This window comes from Oncorhynchus kisutch, unplaced genomic scaffold (assembly GCF_002021735.2).
Source record: "Oncorhynchus kisutch isolate 150728-3 unplaced genomic scaffold, Okis_V2 scaffold783, whole genome shotgun sequence".
In the NCBI taxonomy this organism is placed as follows: Eukaryota; Metazoa; Chordata; class Actinopteri; order Salmoniformes; family Salmonidae; genus Oncorhynchus; species Oncorhynchus kisutch.
In genome coordinates, this window is record NW_022262728.1 from 35,386 (window position 1) to 52,500 (window position 17,115).

Sequence of the window (17,115 nt, forward strand, 5' to 3'; positions counted from 1 at the left end):
CGTTTCGGGTAGCCTTCCACAAGCTTCCCGCAATAAGTTGGGTGAATTTTGGCCCATTCCTCTTGACAGCTGGTGTAACTGAGTCAGGTTTGTAGGCCTCCTTGCTCGAATTTTATTATCAATGCTTATAATTTTCAATTATCCTAATCGGTCTGCAACCCAGAGTGTGTAAAGTTCTGGTTTAAATGAAACTGACAAAATTCCCAGCTCACAATTAGTCAAACACAAGTTTATTCACGAGAGCTCTCCCATTCACATACAAAGATGTTCCTTTTATAACATTCTTCAAACCGATGCAAACACATGCACACTAACATTAGGAGAGCTTTCTTCTTCTCCAGAATTCTCACCACAGTTTATCACTACCCAGCTGACAGTTCCAGTCCCCCCCCCCCCAGATAAAGGAAACCTGGAGGGGTACTCCCTGTCCCCTGTCATCCAACTCCCTGTCCCCTGTCATCCAACTCCCTGTCCCCTGTCATCCAACTCCCTATCATCCAACTCCCTATCATCCAACTCCCTGTCCCCTGTCATCCAACTCCCTGTCCCCTGTCATCCAACTCCCTGTCATCCAACTCCCTGTCCCCTGTCATCCAACTCCCTGTCCCCTGTCATCCAACTCCCTGTCCCCTGTCATCCAACTCCCTGTCCCCTGTCATCCAACTCCCTGTCATCCAACTCCCTGTCCCCTGTCATCCAACTCCCTGTCATCCAACTCCCTGTCATCCAACTCCCTGTCATCCAACTCCCTGTCATCCAACTCCCTGTCCTATCATACTTTCCCAGGATTATAGGGGTCGGTTCAAACATAGGTTAAGGATCCTCTTTGTTTTCTTTCGGAACACACATTCCTCTCTTCCCCAGTCCAACCTAGTTGGACATATGTTTAATATTTCCTTATCCATGCTAAATAACCTCTAATCCCTAATGGTTAAGTTTCTGGGTAGAATTATTTAATCATTTATCTTAAACCTTGTACATTTTTTTATCAAGTACCACCCACACATTTTCTATAGGATTGAGGTAAGTGATTTGTGATGGCCACTCCAATCCCTTGACTTTATTGTCCTTCAGCCATTTTGCCACAACTTTGGAAGTATGCTTTTCGGTCATTGTCCATTTGGAAGACCCATTTGCGACCAAGCTTTAACTTACTGACTTAAGTCTTGAGATGTTGCTTCAATATATCCACATAATTTTCGTTCCTCAAGATGCCATCTATTTTGTGAAGTGCACCAGTCCCTTCTGCAGCGAAGCACCCCCACAACATGATGCTGCCACCCCTGTGCTTCATGGTTGAGATGGTGTTCTTCGGTTTGCAAGCATCCCCCTTTTTCCTCCAAACATAATGATGGTCATTATGGCATAGCCAAACAGTTCTATTTTTGTTTCGTCAGACCAGAGGACATTTCTCCAAAAAGTACAATCTTTGTCCCCATGTGCAGTTGCAAACCGTAGTCTGGCTTTTTTTATGATGGTTTTGGAGCAGTTGCTTCTTCCTTGCTGAGCGGCCTTTCAGGTTATGTCGTTATGTCGTTTTACAGTGGATATAGATACTTTTGTACTTGTTTCCTCCAGCATCTTCACAAGGTCCTTTTCTGTTGTTCCTGGATTGATTGCACTGCACTGCAGTACTTAATGCAGCTGGTGGCCACACCAGATACTGACTGTTACTTTTGATTTTGACTCCCTTTGTTCAGGGAAACATTATTCCATTTCTGTTCGTCACATGACTGTAGAACTTGTTCAGTTTATGTCTCAGTTGTTGAATCTTGTTATGTTCATGCAAATATTTACAAAAAATTAAAATAAACGCAGTTGACAGTGAGGACGTTTCTTTTTTTGCTCAGTTTATATCCACAGGTACACCTCCAATTAACTCAAATGATGTAAATTAGCCTATCAGAAGCTTCTAAAGCCATGACATCATTTTCTGGAATTTTCCAAGCTGTTTAAAGGCACAGTCAACTTAGTGTATGTAAACTTCTGACCTGCTGGAATTGTGATACAGTGAATTATAAGTTAAATAATCAGTCTGTAAACAATTGTTGGAAAACCTAAGTGTATGTAAACTTCCGACTTCAACTGTAGATCAGAGCCACATACTGTGTGTGTGTGTGTGTGTGTGTAAGTTCCTAATGTAATGTATTTCATGATGATATGTGATATTGAGAGACCAGTAGAAATATTCTAGTACGTCTTAACAATATGAATATATTTATGTTCTTTACTTTATATCAGTTGTCAGGTTTTATATTCCTTCCTCACTGTTGTCATCTTTGTTATTTTAGAAATCCTTCATGTTGGATGTTCCAGCTCTGCTGCTGACCAGTCTGGAGGAGCTCACTGAAGAACAGCTGAAGAAATTTCAGTCTAGTGGCAGCATATGTGTCTTTCCTCTCATCCCAGAGAGCCAGCTGGAGAACACTGACAGACAGGACACAGTGGTTCAGATGGTGAAGAGATACGGCCCTGAGGGAGCTGTGAGGAACACATTGAAGATCCTGAGAAGGATAAAGCGACATGATGTAGCACAGAAGTTAGAGAGAGATCACACTAGAGGTAACACTGTTAAGAAAATGTGTCAAACGTTCCTTCAAACAAAAGACAACATGATTTAAATGAATAATTGATAATGTAATACAACAAATATACCGTTACCTCTCTTCACTTCTCTTCTATACCTGTATCTACCACAGCAGCAACATGGCGGAGAGACTCATCAGACAGTGATACATGGAGAAGGAGGAAGAAGCATGAGGCAATGAGAAAAAAGACACACAAAAAAAAGAAAAAAGAAAAAGTCAGTTCTACCCTCATATGTTAAATCACCTGTACTCACTGTCATAGTCAGTTCTACCCTCATATGTTAAATCACCTGTACTCACTGTCATAGTCAATTCTACCCTCATATGTTACATCACCTGTACTCACTGTCATAGTCAGTTCTACCCTCATATGTTACATCACCTGTACTCACTGTCATAGTCAGTTCTACCCTCATATGTTACATCACCTGTACTCACTGTCATAGTCAGTTCTACCCTCATATGTTACATCACCTGTACTCACTGTCATAGTCAGTTCTACAGTTCTACCCTCATATGTTACATCACCTGTACTCACTGTCAGTCAGTTCTACAGTTCTACCCTCATATGTTACATCACCTGTACTCACTGTCAGTCAGTTCTACAGTTCTACCCTCATATGTTACATCACCTGTACTCGCTGTCAGTCAGTTCTACAGTTCTACCCTCATATGTTACATCACCTGTACTCACTGTCATAGTCAGTTCTACAGTTCTACCCTCATATGTTACATCACCTGTACTCACTGTCGTAGACAGTTCTACCCTCATATGTTACATCACCTGTACTCACTGTCATAGTCAGTTCTACCCTCATATGTTACATCACCTGTACTCACTGTCATAGTCAGTTCTACAGTTCTACCCTCATATGTTACATCACCTGTACTCACTGTCATAGTCAGTTCTACCCTCATATGTTACATCACCTGTACTCACTGTCATAGTCAGTTCTACCCTCATATGTTACATCACCTGTACTCACTGTCATAGTCAGTTCTACAGTTCTACCCTCATATGCTACATCACCTGTACTCACTGTCAGTCAGTTCTACAGTTCTACCCTCATATGTTACATCACCTGTACTCACTGTCATAGTCAGTTCTACAGTTCTACCCTCATATGTTACATCACCTGTACTCACTGTCATAGTCCGTTCTACAGTTCTACCCTCATATGTTACATCACCTGTACTCACTGTCAGTCAGTTCTACAGTTCTACCCTCATATGTTACATCACCTGTACTCACTGTCATAGTCAGTTCTACCCTCATATGTTACATCACCTGTACTCACTGTCATAGTCAGTTCTACCCTCATATGTTACATCACCTGTACTCACTGTCATAGTCAGTTCTACAGTTCTACCCTCATATGTTACATCACCTGTACTCACTGTCAGTCAGTTCTACAGTTCTACCCTCATATGTTACATCACCTGTACTCACTGTCAGTCAGTTCTACAGTTCTACCCTCATATGTTACATCACCTGTACTCACTGTCAGTCAGTTCTACAGTTCTACCCTCATATGTTACATCACCTGTACTCACTGTCATAGTCAGTTCTACAGTTCTACCCTCATATGTTACATCACCTGTACTCACTGTCATAGTCAGTTCTACAGTTCTACCCTCATATGTTACATCTCCTGTACTCACTGTCAGTCAGTTCTACAGTTCTACCCTCATATGTTACATCATCTGTACTCACTGTCATAGTCAGTTCTAAAGTTCTACCCTCATATGTTACATCGCCTGTACTCACTGTCATAGTCAGTTCTACAGTTCTACCCTCATATGTTACATCACCTGTACTCACTGTCATAGTCAGTTCTACAGTTCTACCCTCATATGTTACATCACCTGTACTCACTGTCAGTCAGTTCTACAGTTCTACCCTCATATGTTACATCACCTGTACTCACTGTCATAGTCAGTTCTACAGTTCTACCCTCATATGTTACATCACCTGTACTCACTGTCATAGTCAGTTCTACCCTCATATGTTACATCACCTGTACTCACTGTCATAGTCAGTTCTACAGTTCTACCATCATATGTTACATCACCTGTACTCACTGTCATAGTCAGTTCTACAGTTCTACCCTCATATGTTACATCACCTGTACTCACTGTCATAGTCAGTTCTACCCTCGTATGTTACATCACCTGTACTCACTGTCATCGTCAGTTATACAGTTCTACCCTCATATGTTACATCACCTGTACTCACTGTCATAGTCAGTTCTACCCTCATATGTTACATCACCTGTACTCACTGTCATAGTCAGTTCTACAGTTCTACCCTCATATGTTACATCACCTGTACTCACTGTCATAGTCAGTTCTACCCTCATATGTTACATCACCTGTACTCACTGTCATAGTCAGTTCTACCCTCATATGTTACATCACCTGTACTCACTGTCATAGTCAGTTCTACCCTCATATGTTACATCACCTGTACTCACTGTCATAGTCAGTTCTACAGTTCTACCCTCATATGTTACATCACCTGTACTCACTGTCATAGTCAGTTCTACAGTTCTACCCTCATATGTTACATCACCTGTACTCGCTGTCATAGTCAGTTCTACCCTCATATGTTACATCACCTGTACTCACTGTCATAGTCAGTTCTACCCTCATATGTTACATCACCTGTACTCACTGTCATCGTCAGTTATACAGTTATACCCTCATATGTTACATCACCTGTACTCACTGTCATAGTCAGTTATACAGTTCTACCCTCATATGTTACATCACCTGTACTCACTGTCATAGACAGTTCTACCCTCATATGTTAAAACACCTGTACTCACAGTCATAGTCAGTTCTACAGTTCTACCCTCATATGTTACATCACCTGTACTCACTGTCACAGTCAGTTCTACCCTCATATGTTAAAACACCTGTACTCACAGTCATAGTCAGTTCTACAGTTCTACCCTCATATGTTACATCACCTGTACTCACTGTCATAGTCAGTTCTACAGTTCTACCCTCATATGTTACATCACCTGTACTCACTGTCATAGTCAGTTCTACCCTCATATGTTAAAACACCTGTACTCACAGTCATAGTCAGTTCTACAGTTCTACCCTCATATGTTAAAACACCTGTACTCACAGTCATAGTCAGTTCTACAGTTCTACCCTCATATGTTACATCACCTGTACTCACTGTCATAGTCAGTTCTACAGTTCTACCCTCATATGTTACATCACCTGTACTCACTGTCATAGTCAGTTCTACGTTCTACCCTCATATGTTACATCACCTGTACTCACTGTCATAGTCAGTTCTGCAGTTCTACCCTCATATGTTACATCACCTGTACTCACTGTCATAGTCAGTTCTACAGTTCTACCCTCATATGTTACATCACCTGTACTCACTGTCATAGTCAGTTCTACAGTTCTACCCTCATATGTTACATCACCTGTACTCACTGTCATAGACAGTTCTACCCTCATATGTTAAAACACCTGTACTCACAGTCATAGTCAGTTCTACAGTTCTACCCTCATATGTTAAAACACCTGTACTCACAGTCATAGTCAGTTCTACAGTTCTACCCTCATATGTTACATCACCTGTACTCACTGTCATAGTCAGTTCTACAGTTCTACCCTCATATGTTACATCACCTGTACTCACTGTCATAGTCAGTTCTACGTTCTACCCTCATATGTTACATCACCTGTACTCACTGTCATAGTCAGTTCTGCAGTTCTACCCTCATATGTTACATCACCTGTACTCACTGTCATAGTCAGTTCTACAGTTCTACCCTCATATGTTACATCACCTGTACTCACTGTCATAGTCAGTTCTACAGTTCTACCCTCATATGTTACATCAACTGTACTCACTGTCATAGACAGTTCTACCCTCATATGTTAAAACACCTGTACTCACAGTCATAGTCAGTTCTACAGTTCTACCCTCATATGTTACATCACCTGTACTCACTGTCACAGTCAGTTCTACCCTCATATGTTAAAACACCTGTACTCAGTCATAGTCAGTTCTACAGTTCTACCCTCATATGTTACATCACCTGTACTCACTGTCATAGTCATAGTCAGTTCTACCCTCATATGTTACATCACCTGTACTCACTGTCATAGTCAGTTCTACCCTCATATGTTAAAACACCTGTACTCACAGTCATAGTCAGTTCTACAGTTCTACCCTCATATGTTACATCACCTGTACTCACTGTCATAGTCAGTTCTACCCTCATATGTTACATCACCTGTACTCACTGTCATAGTCAGTTCATTTCAACACACCAAAACATCTGAGTACATTCCTGTACCACATTGTGTGTGGCGATGTTCATGTTCTTTAAATCAGTAGTCAGTATTGCTATTCTCTTATATCTTATCATCTTTGTTATTTTAGAGATCCTTCATGTTGGATGTTCCAGCTCTGCTGCTGACCGGTCTGGAGGAGCTCACTGAAGAACAGCTGAAGATATTTCAGATTTCCCTGACTACGGTCCAGCTACCTGACTTTCCTCCCATCCCAGAGAGCCAGCTGGAGAACACTGACAGGCAGAACACAGTGGATCAGATGGTGAAGAGATACGGCCCTGAGGGAGCTGTGAGGAACACATGGAGGATCCTGAGGAGGATGAATCTGGATGATCTGGCAGAGAAGTTAGAGAGATATTACAGTAGAGGTAATATAACAACAATGTACATCAATCGATACATCACCATCACAGTTCAGTGTAGGTCTAACCAGAAAGAACATTCTACTGACTTCATAATAACATTCAGCAGACCCCTCTTTTATAATGTTTATTCATGATGTATCCAGGTGACCCCTCTTTATAATGTTTATTCATGATGTATCCAGGTGACCCCTCTTTTATAATGTTTATTCATGATGTATCCAGGTGACCCCTCTTTTATAATGTTTATTCATGATGTATCCAGGTGACCCCTCTTTTATAATGTTTATTCATGATGTATCCAGGTGACCCCTCTTTTCTAATGGTTATTCATGATGTATCCAGGTGACCCCATGATGATTAAACAACAATCTAACATTCATTACATTCCATACATACAGTCACCAATACAGTAGTGAAGATTTCACAAACAGACGAGACTTTCTAATCATGACTGTATATCTCTTCCTGAGCTTCCTAATCTGGAAGATGAACCAGAATGATCTGGCAGAGAAGTTAAAGATCAGAGAAGTAGGACTGTAGACAAGGACCCTAACTGACTCTCTATCCCCCCTCCTGTCTTCCCCTCTGTTTCCCCACTTTCTCAGGTATTCCCACTAAGGACTACAAGTCCTTAGTCCATCCCAGGCCCAAATCCTCCCTCTCCCACCTCTACAACGCAATACACCACAGTCCCTCCAGCTCCTCCTCCATCCTTCCCTCTGGCTCGTCTAAGGAGTTGCTGTCATTAACTACTGGTAGCTCAGGACAGCTCAGCTCACAGGTAAGAGGATGGTTAGAGAAGTGTAGGATCACGTCTACCCTCATATGTTACATCACCTGTACTCACTGTCATAGTCAGTTCTACAGTTCTACCCTCATATGTTACATCACCTGTACTCACTGTCATAGTCAGTTCTACAGTTCTACCCTCATATGTTACATCACCTGTACTCACTGTCATAGTCAGTTCTACAGTTCTACCCTCATATGTTAAAACACCTGTACTCACTGTCATAGACAGTTCTACCCTCATATGTTACATCACCTGTACTCACTGTCATAGACAGTTCTACCCTCATATGTTACATCACCTGTACTCACTGTCATAGACAGTTCTACCCTCATATGTTAGATCACCTGTACTCACTGTCATAGTCAGTTCTACCCTCATATGTTACATCACCTGTACTCACTGTCATAGACAGTTCTACCCTCATATGTTACACCACCTGTACTCACTGTCATAGACAGTTCTACCCTCATATGTTACATCACCTGTACTCACTGTCATAGTCAGTTCTACCCTCATATGTTACATCACCTGTACTCACTGTCATAGACAGTTCTACCCTCATATGTTACATCACCTGTGCTCACTGTCATAGTCAGTTCTACCCTCATATGTTACATCACCTGTACTCACTGTCATAGACAGTTCTACCCTCATATGTTACATCACCTGTACTCACTGTCATAGTCAGTTCTACCCTCATATGTTACACCACCTGTACTCACTGTCATAGTCAGTTCTACCCTCATATGTTACACCACCTGTACTCACTGTCATAGTCAGTTCTACAGTATGAAATGATATAGTACACACACAGTCAAAACAAACTAATATCTCATGTAACTATGAGTGTTGGAGGTCAGGCTGCATCCCTACAAACACTACATATTCATGTTCTTTATTTTATATCAGTAGTCAGGTTTCATATTCCTTCCTCACTGTTGTTATCTTGGTTGTTTTAGAAAACATTGGATGGTCCATCTCTGCTACTGACCTCTCTGGAGGAGATGAACCCACACGAGCTGAATAGGGCCTGGCTGCCTGGCTCTCCTCTCATCCCAGAGAGCCAGCTGGAGAACACTGACAGACAGGTCACAGTGGATCAGATGATGAAGAGATACGACCCTGAGGAAGCTATGAGGATCCCATTTGGGAACCTGAAGTGGAGGAAGCGAGTAGACCTAGCAGAGAAGTTAGAGCGATATCACACTAGAGGTAACATAACAATAATGTACATCAATCTATACATCACCATCACAGTTCAGTGTAGGTCTAACCAGAAAGAACATTCTACTGACTTCATAATAACATTCAGCAGACTCTTTTATTTATTGTATGTGTCCAGGTGACCCCTCTTTTATAATGTTTATTCATGATGTGTCCAGGTGACCCCTCTTTTATAATGTTTATTCATGATGTATCCAGGTGACCCCTCTTTTATAATGTTTATTCATGATGTATCCAGGTGACCCCTCTTTTATAATGTTTATTCATGATGTATCCAGGTGACCCCTCTTTTATAATGTTTATTCATGATGTATCCAGGTGACCCCTCTTTTATAATGTTTATTCATGATGTATCCAGGTGACCCCTCTTTTATAATGTTTATTCATGATGTGTCCAGGTGACCCCTCTTTTATAATGGTTATTCATGATGTATCCAGGTGACCCCTCTTTCATAATGTTTATTCATGATGTATCCAGGTGACCCCTCTTTTATAATGTTTATTCATGATGTATCCAGGTGACCCCTCTTTTATAATGTTTATTCATGATGTGTCCAGGTGACCCCTCTTTTATAATGGTTATTCATGATGTATCCAGGTGACCCCTCTTTCATAATGTTTATTCATGATGTATCCAGGTGACCCCTCTTTTATAATGTTTATTCATGATGTGTCCAGGTGACCCCTCTTTCATAATGTTTATTCATGATGTATCCAGGTGACCCCTCTTTTATAATGTTTATTCATGATGTATCCAGGTGACCCCTCTTTTATAATGTTTATTCATGATGTATCCAGGTGACCCCATGATGATTAAACAACAATCTAACATTCATTACATTCCATACATACAGTCACTAATACAGTAGTGAAGATTTCACAAACAGACGAGACTTTCTAATCATGACTGTATATCTCTTCCTGAGCTTCCTAATCTGGAAGATGAACCAGAATAATCTGGCAGAGAAGTTAAAGATCAGAGAAGTAGGACTGTAGACAAGGACCCTAACTGACTCTCTATCCCCCCTCCTGTCTTCCCCTCTGTTTCCCCACTTTCTCAGGTATTCCCACTAAGGACTACAAGTCCTTAGTCCAACCCAGGCCCTTCTACAGCTCATTACCCACCCGTTTCTCCAGCTCCTCCTCCTTCCTTCCCTCTGGCTCGTCTAAGGAGTTGCTGTCATTAACTACTGGTAGCTCAGGACAGCTCAGCTCACAGGTAAGAGGACGGCTAGAGAAGTGTAGGATCACTTCTACCCTCATATGTTACATCACCTGTACTCACTGTCATAGTCAGTTCTACCCTCATATGTTACACCACCTGTACTCACTGTCATAGTCAGTTCTACCCTCATATGTTACACCACCTGTACTCACTGTCATAGTCAGTTCTACAGTTCGACCCTCATATGTTAAAACACCTGTACTCACAGTCATAGTCAGTTCTACAGTTCTACCCTCATATGTTACATCACCTGTACTCACTGTCATAGACAGTTCTACCCTCATATGTTACATCACCTGTACTCACTGTCATAGACAGTTCTACCCTCATATGTTACATCACCTGTACTCACTGTCATAGTCAGTTCTACAGTTCTACCCTCATATGTTACATCACCTGTACTCACTGTCATAGTCAGTTCTACCCTCATATGTTACATCACCTGTACTCACTGTCATAGTCAGTTCTACAGTTCTACCCTCATATGTTACATCACCTGTACTCACTGTCATAGACAGTTCTACCCTCATATGTTACATCACCTGTACTCACTGTCATAGTCAGTTCTACCCTCATATGTTACATCACCTGTACTCACTGTCATAGTCAGTTCTACAGTTCTACCCTCATATGTTACACCACCTGTACTCACTGTCATAGTCAGTTCTACAGTATGAAATGATATAGTACACACACAGTCAAAACAAACTAATATCTCATGTAACTATGAGTGTTGGAGGTCAGGCTGCATCCCTACAAACACCCTCTCATTTTAAAATGTAATCTTGCAATGTTAGAGAAATGAGTGTGTGTGTGTGTGTGTGTGTGTGTGTGTGTGTGTGTGTGTGTGTGTGTGTGTGTGTGTGTGTGTGTGTGTGTGTGTGTGTGTGTGTGTGTGTCTGTGTGTGTGTGTGTGTGTGTGTGTGTGTGTCTGTGTGTGTGTCTATGTTCATGTTCTTTATATCAGTAGTCAGTATTTCTATCCCTTCACTTATATCTTGTCACCTTTTTAGAGACACCAAATATTGGCTGTTCCAGCTCTGCTGCTGACCACTCTGGAGGAGCTCACTGAAGAACAGCTGAAGACATTTCAGTTTTACCTGACTAGTGGCAGGATGTTAGACTTTCCTCCCATCCCAGAGAGACACCTGGATAACACTGACAGACAGGTCACAGTGGATCAGATTGTGAAGAGATACGACCATGAGGGAGCTGTGAGGAACACACTGAAGATCCTGAGGAGGATGAATCTGGATGATCTGGCAGAGAAGTTACAGAGAGATCACATTAGAGGTAACATAATAATAATGTACATCAATCTATACATCACCATCACAGTTCAGTGAAGGTCTAAGCCAGAGGAGGCTTAAACGAAGACAACACAATGTAGATTGATAATTGTAGATAAACAAGAAAATGTAATGAGACAACAACACCATTATCTCTCTTCACTTCATCTTCTATAGCTGTATCTACAACAGAAACAAAATGGTGGAGCGACTCATCAGACACTGGCAATGATGAAGAGAGAGAGAAGAAACATGTCCATCTGTCTAGACGTTCTAGAGCCTTGGACAGAGAGGCAGCAGGCAGCAAAGACACTGGAATCACAAAGGACAGATATGAGCTGGTCACGGTGAGGAGGAGAGGGGATGTTTAGGTTAACATAACCCACATCTGGTAGAAGTCATGGAGACAGATAGACTGACAGAAAGGGTTGTCACCAAATTAAAATTCAATCTGTTCTGTTGTTGTTTTCTTAGAAACCTACAGAGAAGAAAATAGAAGCTCTGCTGCTGGCCACTCTGGAGGAGCTGAGCACAGACGAGCTGAAGATATTACAGCAGGAACTGACTCCAAGCAAACAGCTTCCACCTTACCTGACTGGCTTTCCTCCCATCCCAAAAACTCAGCTGGAGAACAATGACAGACAGGTCATTGTGGATCAGATGCTGAAGAGGTACGGCCCTGAGGGAGTTGTGGAGATCACACTGAGGATCCTGAGGAGGATGAACCGGGAAGATCTGGCAGAGAAGTTTGAGAGATATCACGGTAGAGGTAACACATCCAGACGATAGATTTATCATTACACACTCAGATCTGGGATATTGAGTGATAGAGATTCACACAAAGATCACCCCAGATTGTTAACATTTAGTTTCAGTAATGTTGTAATGTAGGATCAAAGTTAACCAGCTAATATATATATATCGCTCTCTCTCGCTCAGGGAGACCCTATGCCCCAAGGGAGTCCCTTTGGTCACTCAGGCTCTTATCACAAATCAATATTTTCATCCATAACTCCAGATTCCAGCCCTGTCTTCTCCCAAGCCCTCTATCCACCCAGTGTTGTCATGGAGAAGCCTTCCAGGTTCCTTCCCTCCTCAGTACAGCACAGCTTACAGGTGAGAGGATTGGTGCACATGCACAACACGCTAACACCCTCTCATTTGAAAAAATGATCTGTCAGAGAAATTAGGATGTTTGTGTGTGTGTGGCTATATTCATGTTCTTTGTATCAGTAACCAGTATTTCTATTCCTTCTTTAAATCTTGTCACCTTTTTAGAGACCCCAGATATGGACTGTTCCAGCTCTGCTGCTGACCAGTCTGGAGGGACTCACTGAAGAACAGCTGAAAACATTTCAGTCTAACCTGACTAGTGTCCAGCCGCTTGGCTTTCCTCCCATCTCAGAGAGCCAGCTGGAGAACACTGACAGACCGGTCACAGTGGATCAGATGGTGAAGAGATACGGCCCTGAGAGAGCTGTGGAGATCACACTGAGGATCCTGAGGGGGATGAAGCGGGTAGACCTAGCAGAGAAGTTACAGAGAGATCACACTAGAGGTAATATAACAATAATGTATATCAATCTATACATCACAATCACAGTTCAGTGTAGGTCTAAGCCAGAGGAGGCTGGTTGGGGGAGTTATAGGAGGACAGGCTCCTTGTAATTGCTTAAACGAAGACAACGTGATGTAGATTGATCATTGTAGATAAACAGGAAAATGTCATGAGACAACAACACCATTATCTCTCTTCACTTTATCTTCTATAGCTGTATCTACAACAGAAACAAAATGGTGGAGCGACTCATCAGACACTGGCAATGATGAAGAGAGAGAGAAGAAACATGTCCATCTGTCTAGATGTTCTAGAGCCTTGGACAGAGAGGCAGCAGGCAGCAAAGACACTGGAATCACAAAGGACAGATATGAGCTGGTCACGGTGAGGAGGAGAGGGGATGTTTAGGTTAACATAACCCACATCTGGTAGAAGTCATGGAGACAGATAGACTGACAGAAAGGGTTGTCACCAAATTAAAATTCAATCTGTTCTGTTGTTGTTTTCTTAGAAACCTACAGAGAAGAAAATAGAAGCTCTGCTGCTGGCCACTCTGGAGGAGCTGAGCACAGACGAGCTGAAGATATTACAGCAGGAACTGACTCCAAGCAAACAGCTTCCACCTTACCTGACTGGCTTTCCTCCCATCCCAAAAACTCAGCTGGAGAACAATGAAAGACAGGTCATAGTGGATCAGATGCTGAAGAGGTACGGCCCTGAGGGAGTTGTGGAGATCACACTGAGGATCCTGAGGAGGATGAACCGGGAAGATCTGGCAGAGAAGTTTGAGAGATATCACGGTAGAGGTAACACATCCAGACGATAGATGTATCATTACACACTCAGATCTGGGATATTGAGTGATAGAGATTCACACAAAGATCCCGCACAGACTGTTTCTAAACTGACTATTACACTAGCCTGTTGGTATGTTAACCAGCTAACAACACTTTAATCTCTCTCTCTCTCTCTCTCTCTCTCTCTCTCTCTCTCTCTCTCTCTCTCTCTCTCTCTGTCTCTCTGTCTCTCTCTCTCTCTCTCTCTCTGTCTCTCTGTCTCTCTGTCTCTCTCTCTGTCTCTCTGTCTCTCTCTCTCTCTCTCTGTCTGTGTCTCTGTCTCTCTGTCTCTCTCTCTGTCTCTCTCTCTGTCTGTGTCTCTGTCTCTCTGTCTCTCTCTCTGTGTCTCTCTCTCTCTCTGTCTGTGTCTCTGTCTCTCTGTCTCTCTCTCTGTCTCTCTCTCTCTCTCTGTCTGTGTCTCTGTCTCTCTCTCTCTGTGTGTGTCTCTGTCTCTCTCTCTGTCTCTGTCTGTGTGTGTGTGAGACCACTGCAGGAAAGAAAAAGAGAACAAGTGAGGAACCATCCTGGCCTGGTCTAGTTTCCAGGGGCGAAAAGATTGAGGAGCATTGTGTCCCATTCCTTGGCAGAGCCCCGTTCCTCATCAAACTTAAGGTGCCTGATTGTCCCTGCCCTTCTCTCTGCTGCCATGGTGACCAACATGTTCACAATAGAACAGAGGACAGGTCAGATTAATATAGAACATGTCGCTGTTATAGAAGTATGTTTCTATCTATTCTGTTGATTTGAATCTAGAAAACCCCAAAGCTAGAGATGGACTTTTCAACCATCCCAGGGAGCCAACTGGAGATGGCTAATAGTCTCAACACAGAGGTATCTGTGAACACCCAGGAGAACACCCAGAGGATTGATGATGAGGAGTTGAGAAGTGAAAATGGTAACAGCTATACAGTAACATCTTAATCTGGAACAATGATGGAGTTGAAGTTGTATAGTAAAACATGATGATTGATGTTTCTGGTTCTCTTTAGATTCTCCTCCCTTCCTGGATCACCATCACATGGTAAAAGACCCTCACTGGAAAGAGAGAACATTTTAATTTAAAAACTATTCTTCACAATATTGGTTGAAATACAGTATCTATTGTTTCTACATTTTAGAGTTCTCCAGAAGAATTTACACCTGAAATCCACGATCAGGACAACAGGGGAGAATACCGGTAACTTGATATATTTAATGTTATCATTGGTAGTTTGTATAAAACCTTAATTTCAGGAAAATCTCACAAAATTAAATCCTTGTTTGTTCTACAGGTTCCAGTGCCCCAGTGCAGGTCTGTTCCAGTGCAGTATAACAGGCCTGGTGTTCAGGATGGAGGGAGAGGGAGAGGTGCTCTATAGGACAGTGCACTGGGACATGAGGCTTCTATCCCAGAGAGGCAAGAGACCTGCAGGACCCCTGTTCATGTTTACATGCCTTAAGGGGTCTGTCTGTCAACTACACCTCCCCCACTGTGAGATCTACAATAGTGAGTAATAATATCATGAAGGGTTAATTTCACTTTTCATGTTCCAGGACTCTTCTGAAATAACATTTTCGTTATTTGCTTATTTATTTACTAATTATTGTGTATTTTATTTTCTACTACAGTCTCAGCAATGTTATGTTTGTCTTTCCCAGGTGGTGGATGTGACTTCCTGTCTGTAGCCCATGTGACTGATGATGACATCATTGAGTTTCTCCCTCCTCTTGAGACAACAGAAACACATGTCATAATAAACATCAGTGGATTCTCTGCTTATGGTGAAGTCAAGGATGAAGACTCTCCCACCGTTCCTATAAGAGCACTTGTCTTGTTGTTCTACAAGCCCCCAGTTGTTCCTAAAAAGAGGTCCATCCTGAATGTGTTGTTGCTTCCCAGAAATGTTGTGATCAGGGAGGTAAGACCATCTGAAATGTCAACAATACTTTGGCTGAATTCAATCAAGCACACAGGACATTAAACCATGAATTCATGTTTTGTTAATGTTATTGCTTGGACAATGTTTTCTGATGTAAACAAATAATAACATGTGATTTTGTGAAAACAAGGTGCAGGAGGAGTGGAAACGAAGGAATGGAGACAAATACATCTATATTGAAACAAATCCTCGCTGCCAACTAACTCCAAATAAAGAATACGAGCTCTTCACAGATCTTACAGATGAATATCTAATTCAACCAAAGGTGATATCTGAGCTAGAGAGAGAAGAGACATTGCTTGCACATGAACATGATCTTATGATGATGTTACCTTTATATTTTGTATTATTATGTAATTGATAGACTAACACTTTATCTTTCTACCAGGATGCAGAATTTGTGGATTTTGAATCCTATGAAAACTACTTCCCAACATTTCAGTTGTTCATACAAACTGTTGTTGAGCAAGTTAATCTTCTTCTGAAAGACAATGGTGGTGAAGAATCTGTCTGGGATAGACTTGTCTGGCTTCCAGGTAACTGGTGGTGGTGGCGGTGGCGGCGGTGGTAGTAGCAGTGGTGGTGGTGGTGGTAGTAGTAGTAGTAGTGGTGATAGTAGTGGTGGTGTTGGTGGTAGTAGTAGTAGAGGTGGTGGTGGTAGTAGTAGTAGAGGTGGTGGTGGTAGTGGTAGTAGTAGCAGTGGTAGTAGTAGTAGTAGCAGTGGTAGTAGTAGTAGTAGCAGTGGTGGTGGTGGTAGTGGTAGTGGTAGTGGTAGTAGTAGTGGTGGTGGTGGTAGTAGCAGTAGCAATACTAGCAGTAGTAGTAACAATAGTAGTAGTAGTGGTGGTGTTGGTGGTAGTAGTAGTAGAGGTGGTGGTGGTAGTAGTAGTAGAGGTGGTGGTGGTAGTGGTAGTAGTAGCGGTGGTAGTAGTAGTAGTAGCAGTGGTAGTAGTAGTATTAGCAGTGGTGGTGGTGGTAGTGGTAGTAGT

General features: G+C 42.1%; 1 protein-coding gene across 7 annotated transcripts in view; it reads left to right on the plus strand.

Moving 5' to 3' along the window:
* LOC109887373 (uncharacterized) overlaps positions 1-17,115 on the plus strand; it is a 38,204-nt gene that overhangs the window by 9,281 nt on the left and 11,808 nt on the right. For 2 of the 7 annotated variants that reach the window (XM_031816353.1, XM_031816354.1), the window contains 21 exons: positions 2,292-2,562; positions 2,700-2,803; positions 7,006-7,285; positions 7,888-8,063; positions 9,035-9,287; positions 10,361-10,518; positions 11,538-11,817; positions 11,991-12,160; positions 12,288-12,582; positions 12,832-12,929; positions 13,092-13,371; positions 13,586-13,755; positions 13,883-14,177; positions 14,701-14,819; positions 14,961-15,102; positions 15,197-15,228; positions 15,326-15,384; positions 15,479-15,693; positions 15,846-16,105; positions 16,257-16,391; positions 16,515-16,662. In XM_031816353.1, coding sequence (XP_031672213.1) covers positions 2,292-2,562; positions 2,700-2,803; positions 7,006-7,285; positions 7,888-8,063; positions 9,035-9,287; positions 10,361-10,518; positions 11,538-11,817; positions 11,991-12,160; positions 12,288-12,582; positions 12,832-12,929; positions 13,092-13,371; positions 13,586-13,755; positions 13,883-14,177; positions 14,701-14,819; positions 14,961-15,102; positions 15,197-15,228; positions 15,326-15,384; positions 15,479-15,693; positions 15,846-16,105; positions 16,257-16,391; positions 16,515-16,662 — 3,940 coding nt within the window. The remainder of the gene's footprint in view (positions 1-2,291; positions 2,563-2,699; positions 2,804-7,005; positions 7,286-7,887; positions 8,064-9,034; positions 9,288-10,360; positions 10,519-11,537; positions 11,818-11,990; positions 12,161-12,287; positions 12,583-12,831; positions 12,930-13,091; positions 13,372-13,585; positions 13,756-13,882; positions 14,178-14,700; positions 14,820-14,960; positions 15,103-15,196; positions 15,229-15,325; positions 15,385-15,478; positions 15,694-15,845; positions 16,106-16,256; positions 16,392-16,514; positions 16,663-17,115) is intronic. The other 5 variants (XM_031816355.1, XM_031816356.1, XM_031816357.1 and 2 more) reach the window with 4 other exon arrangements.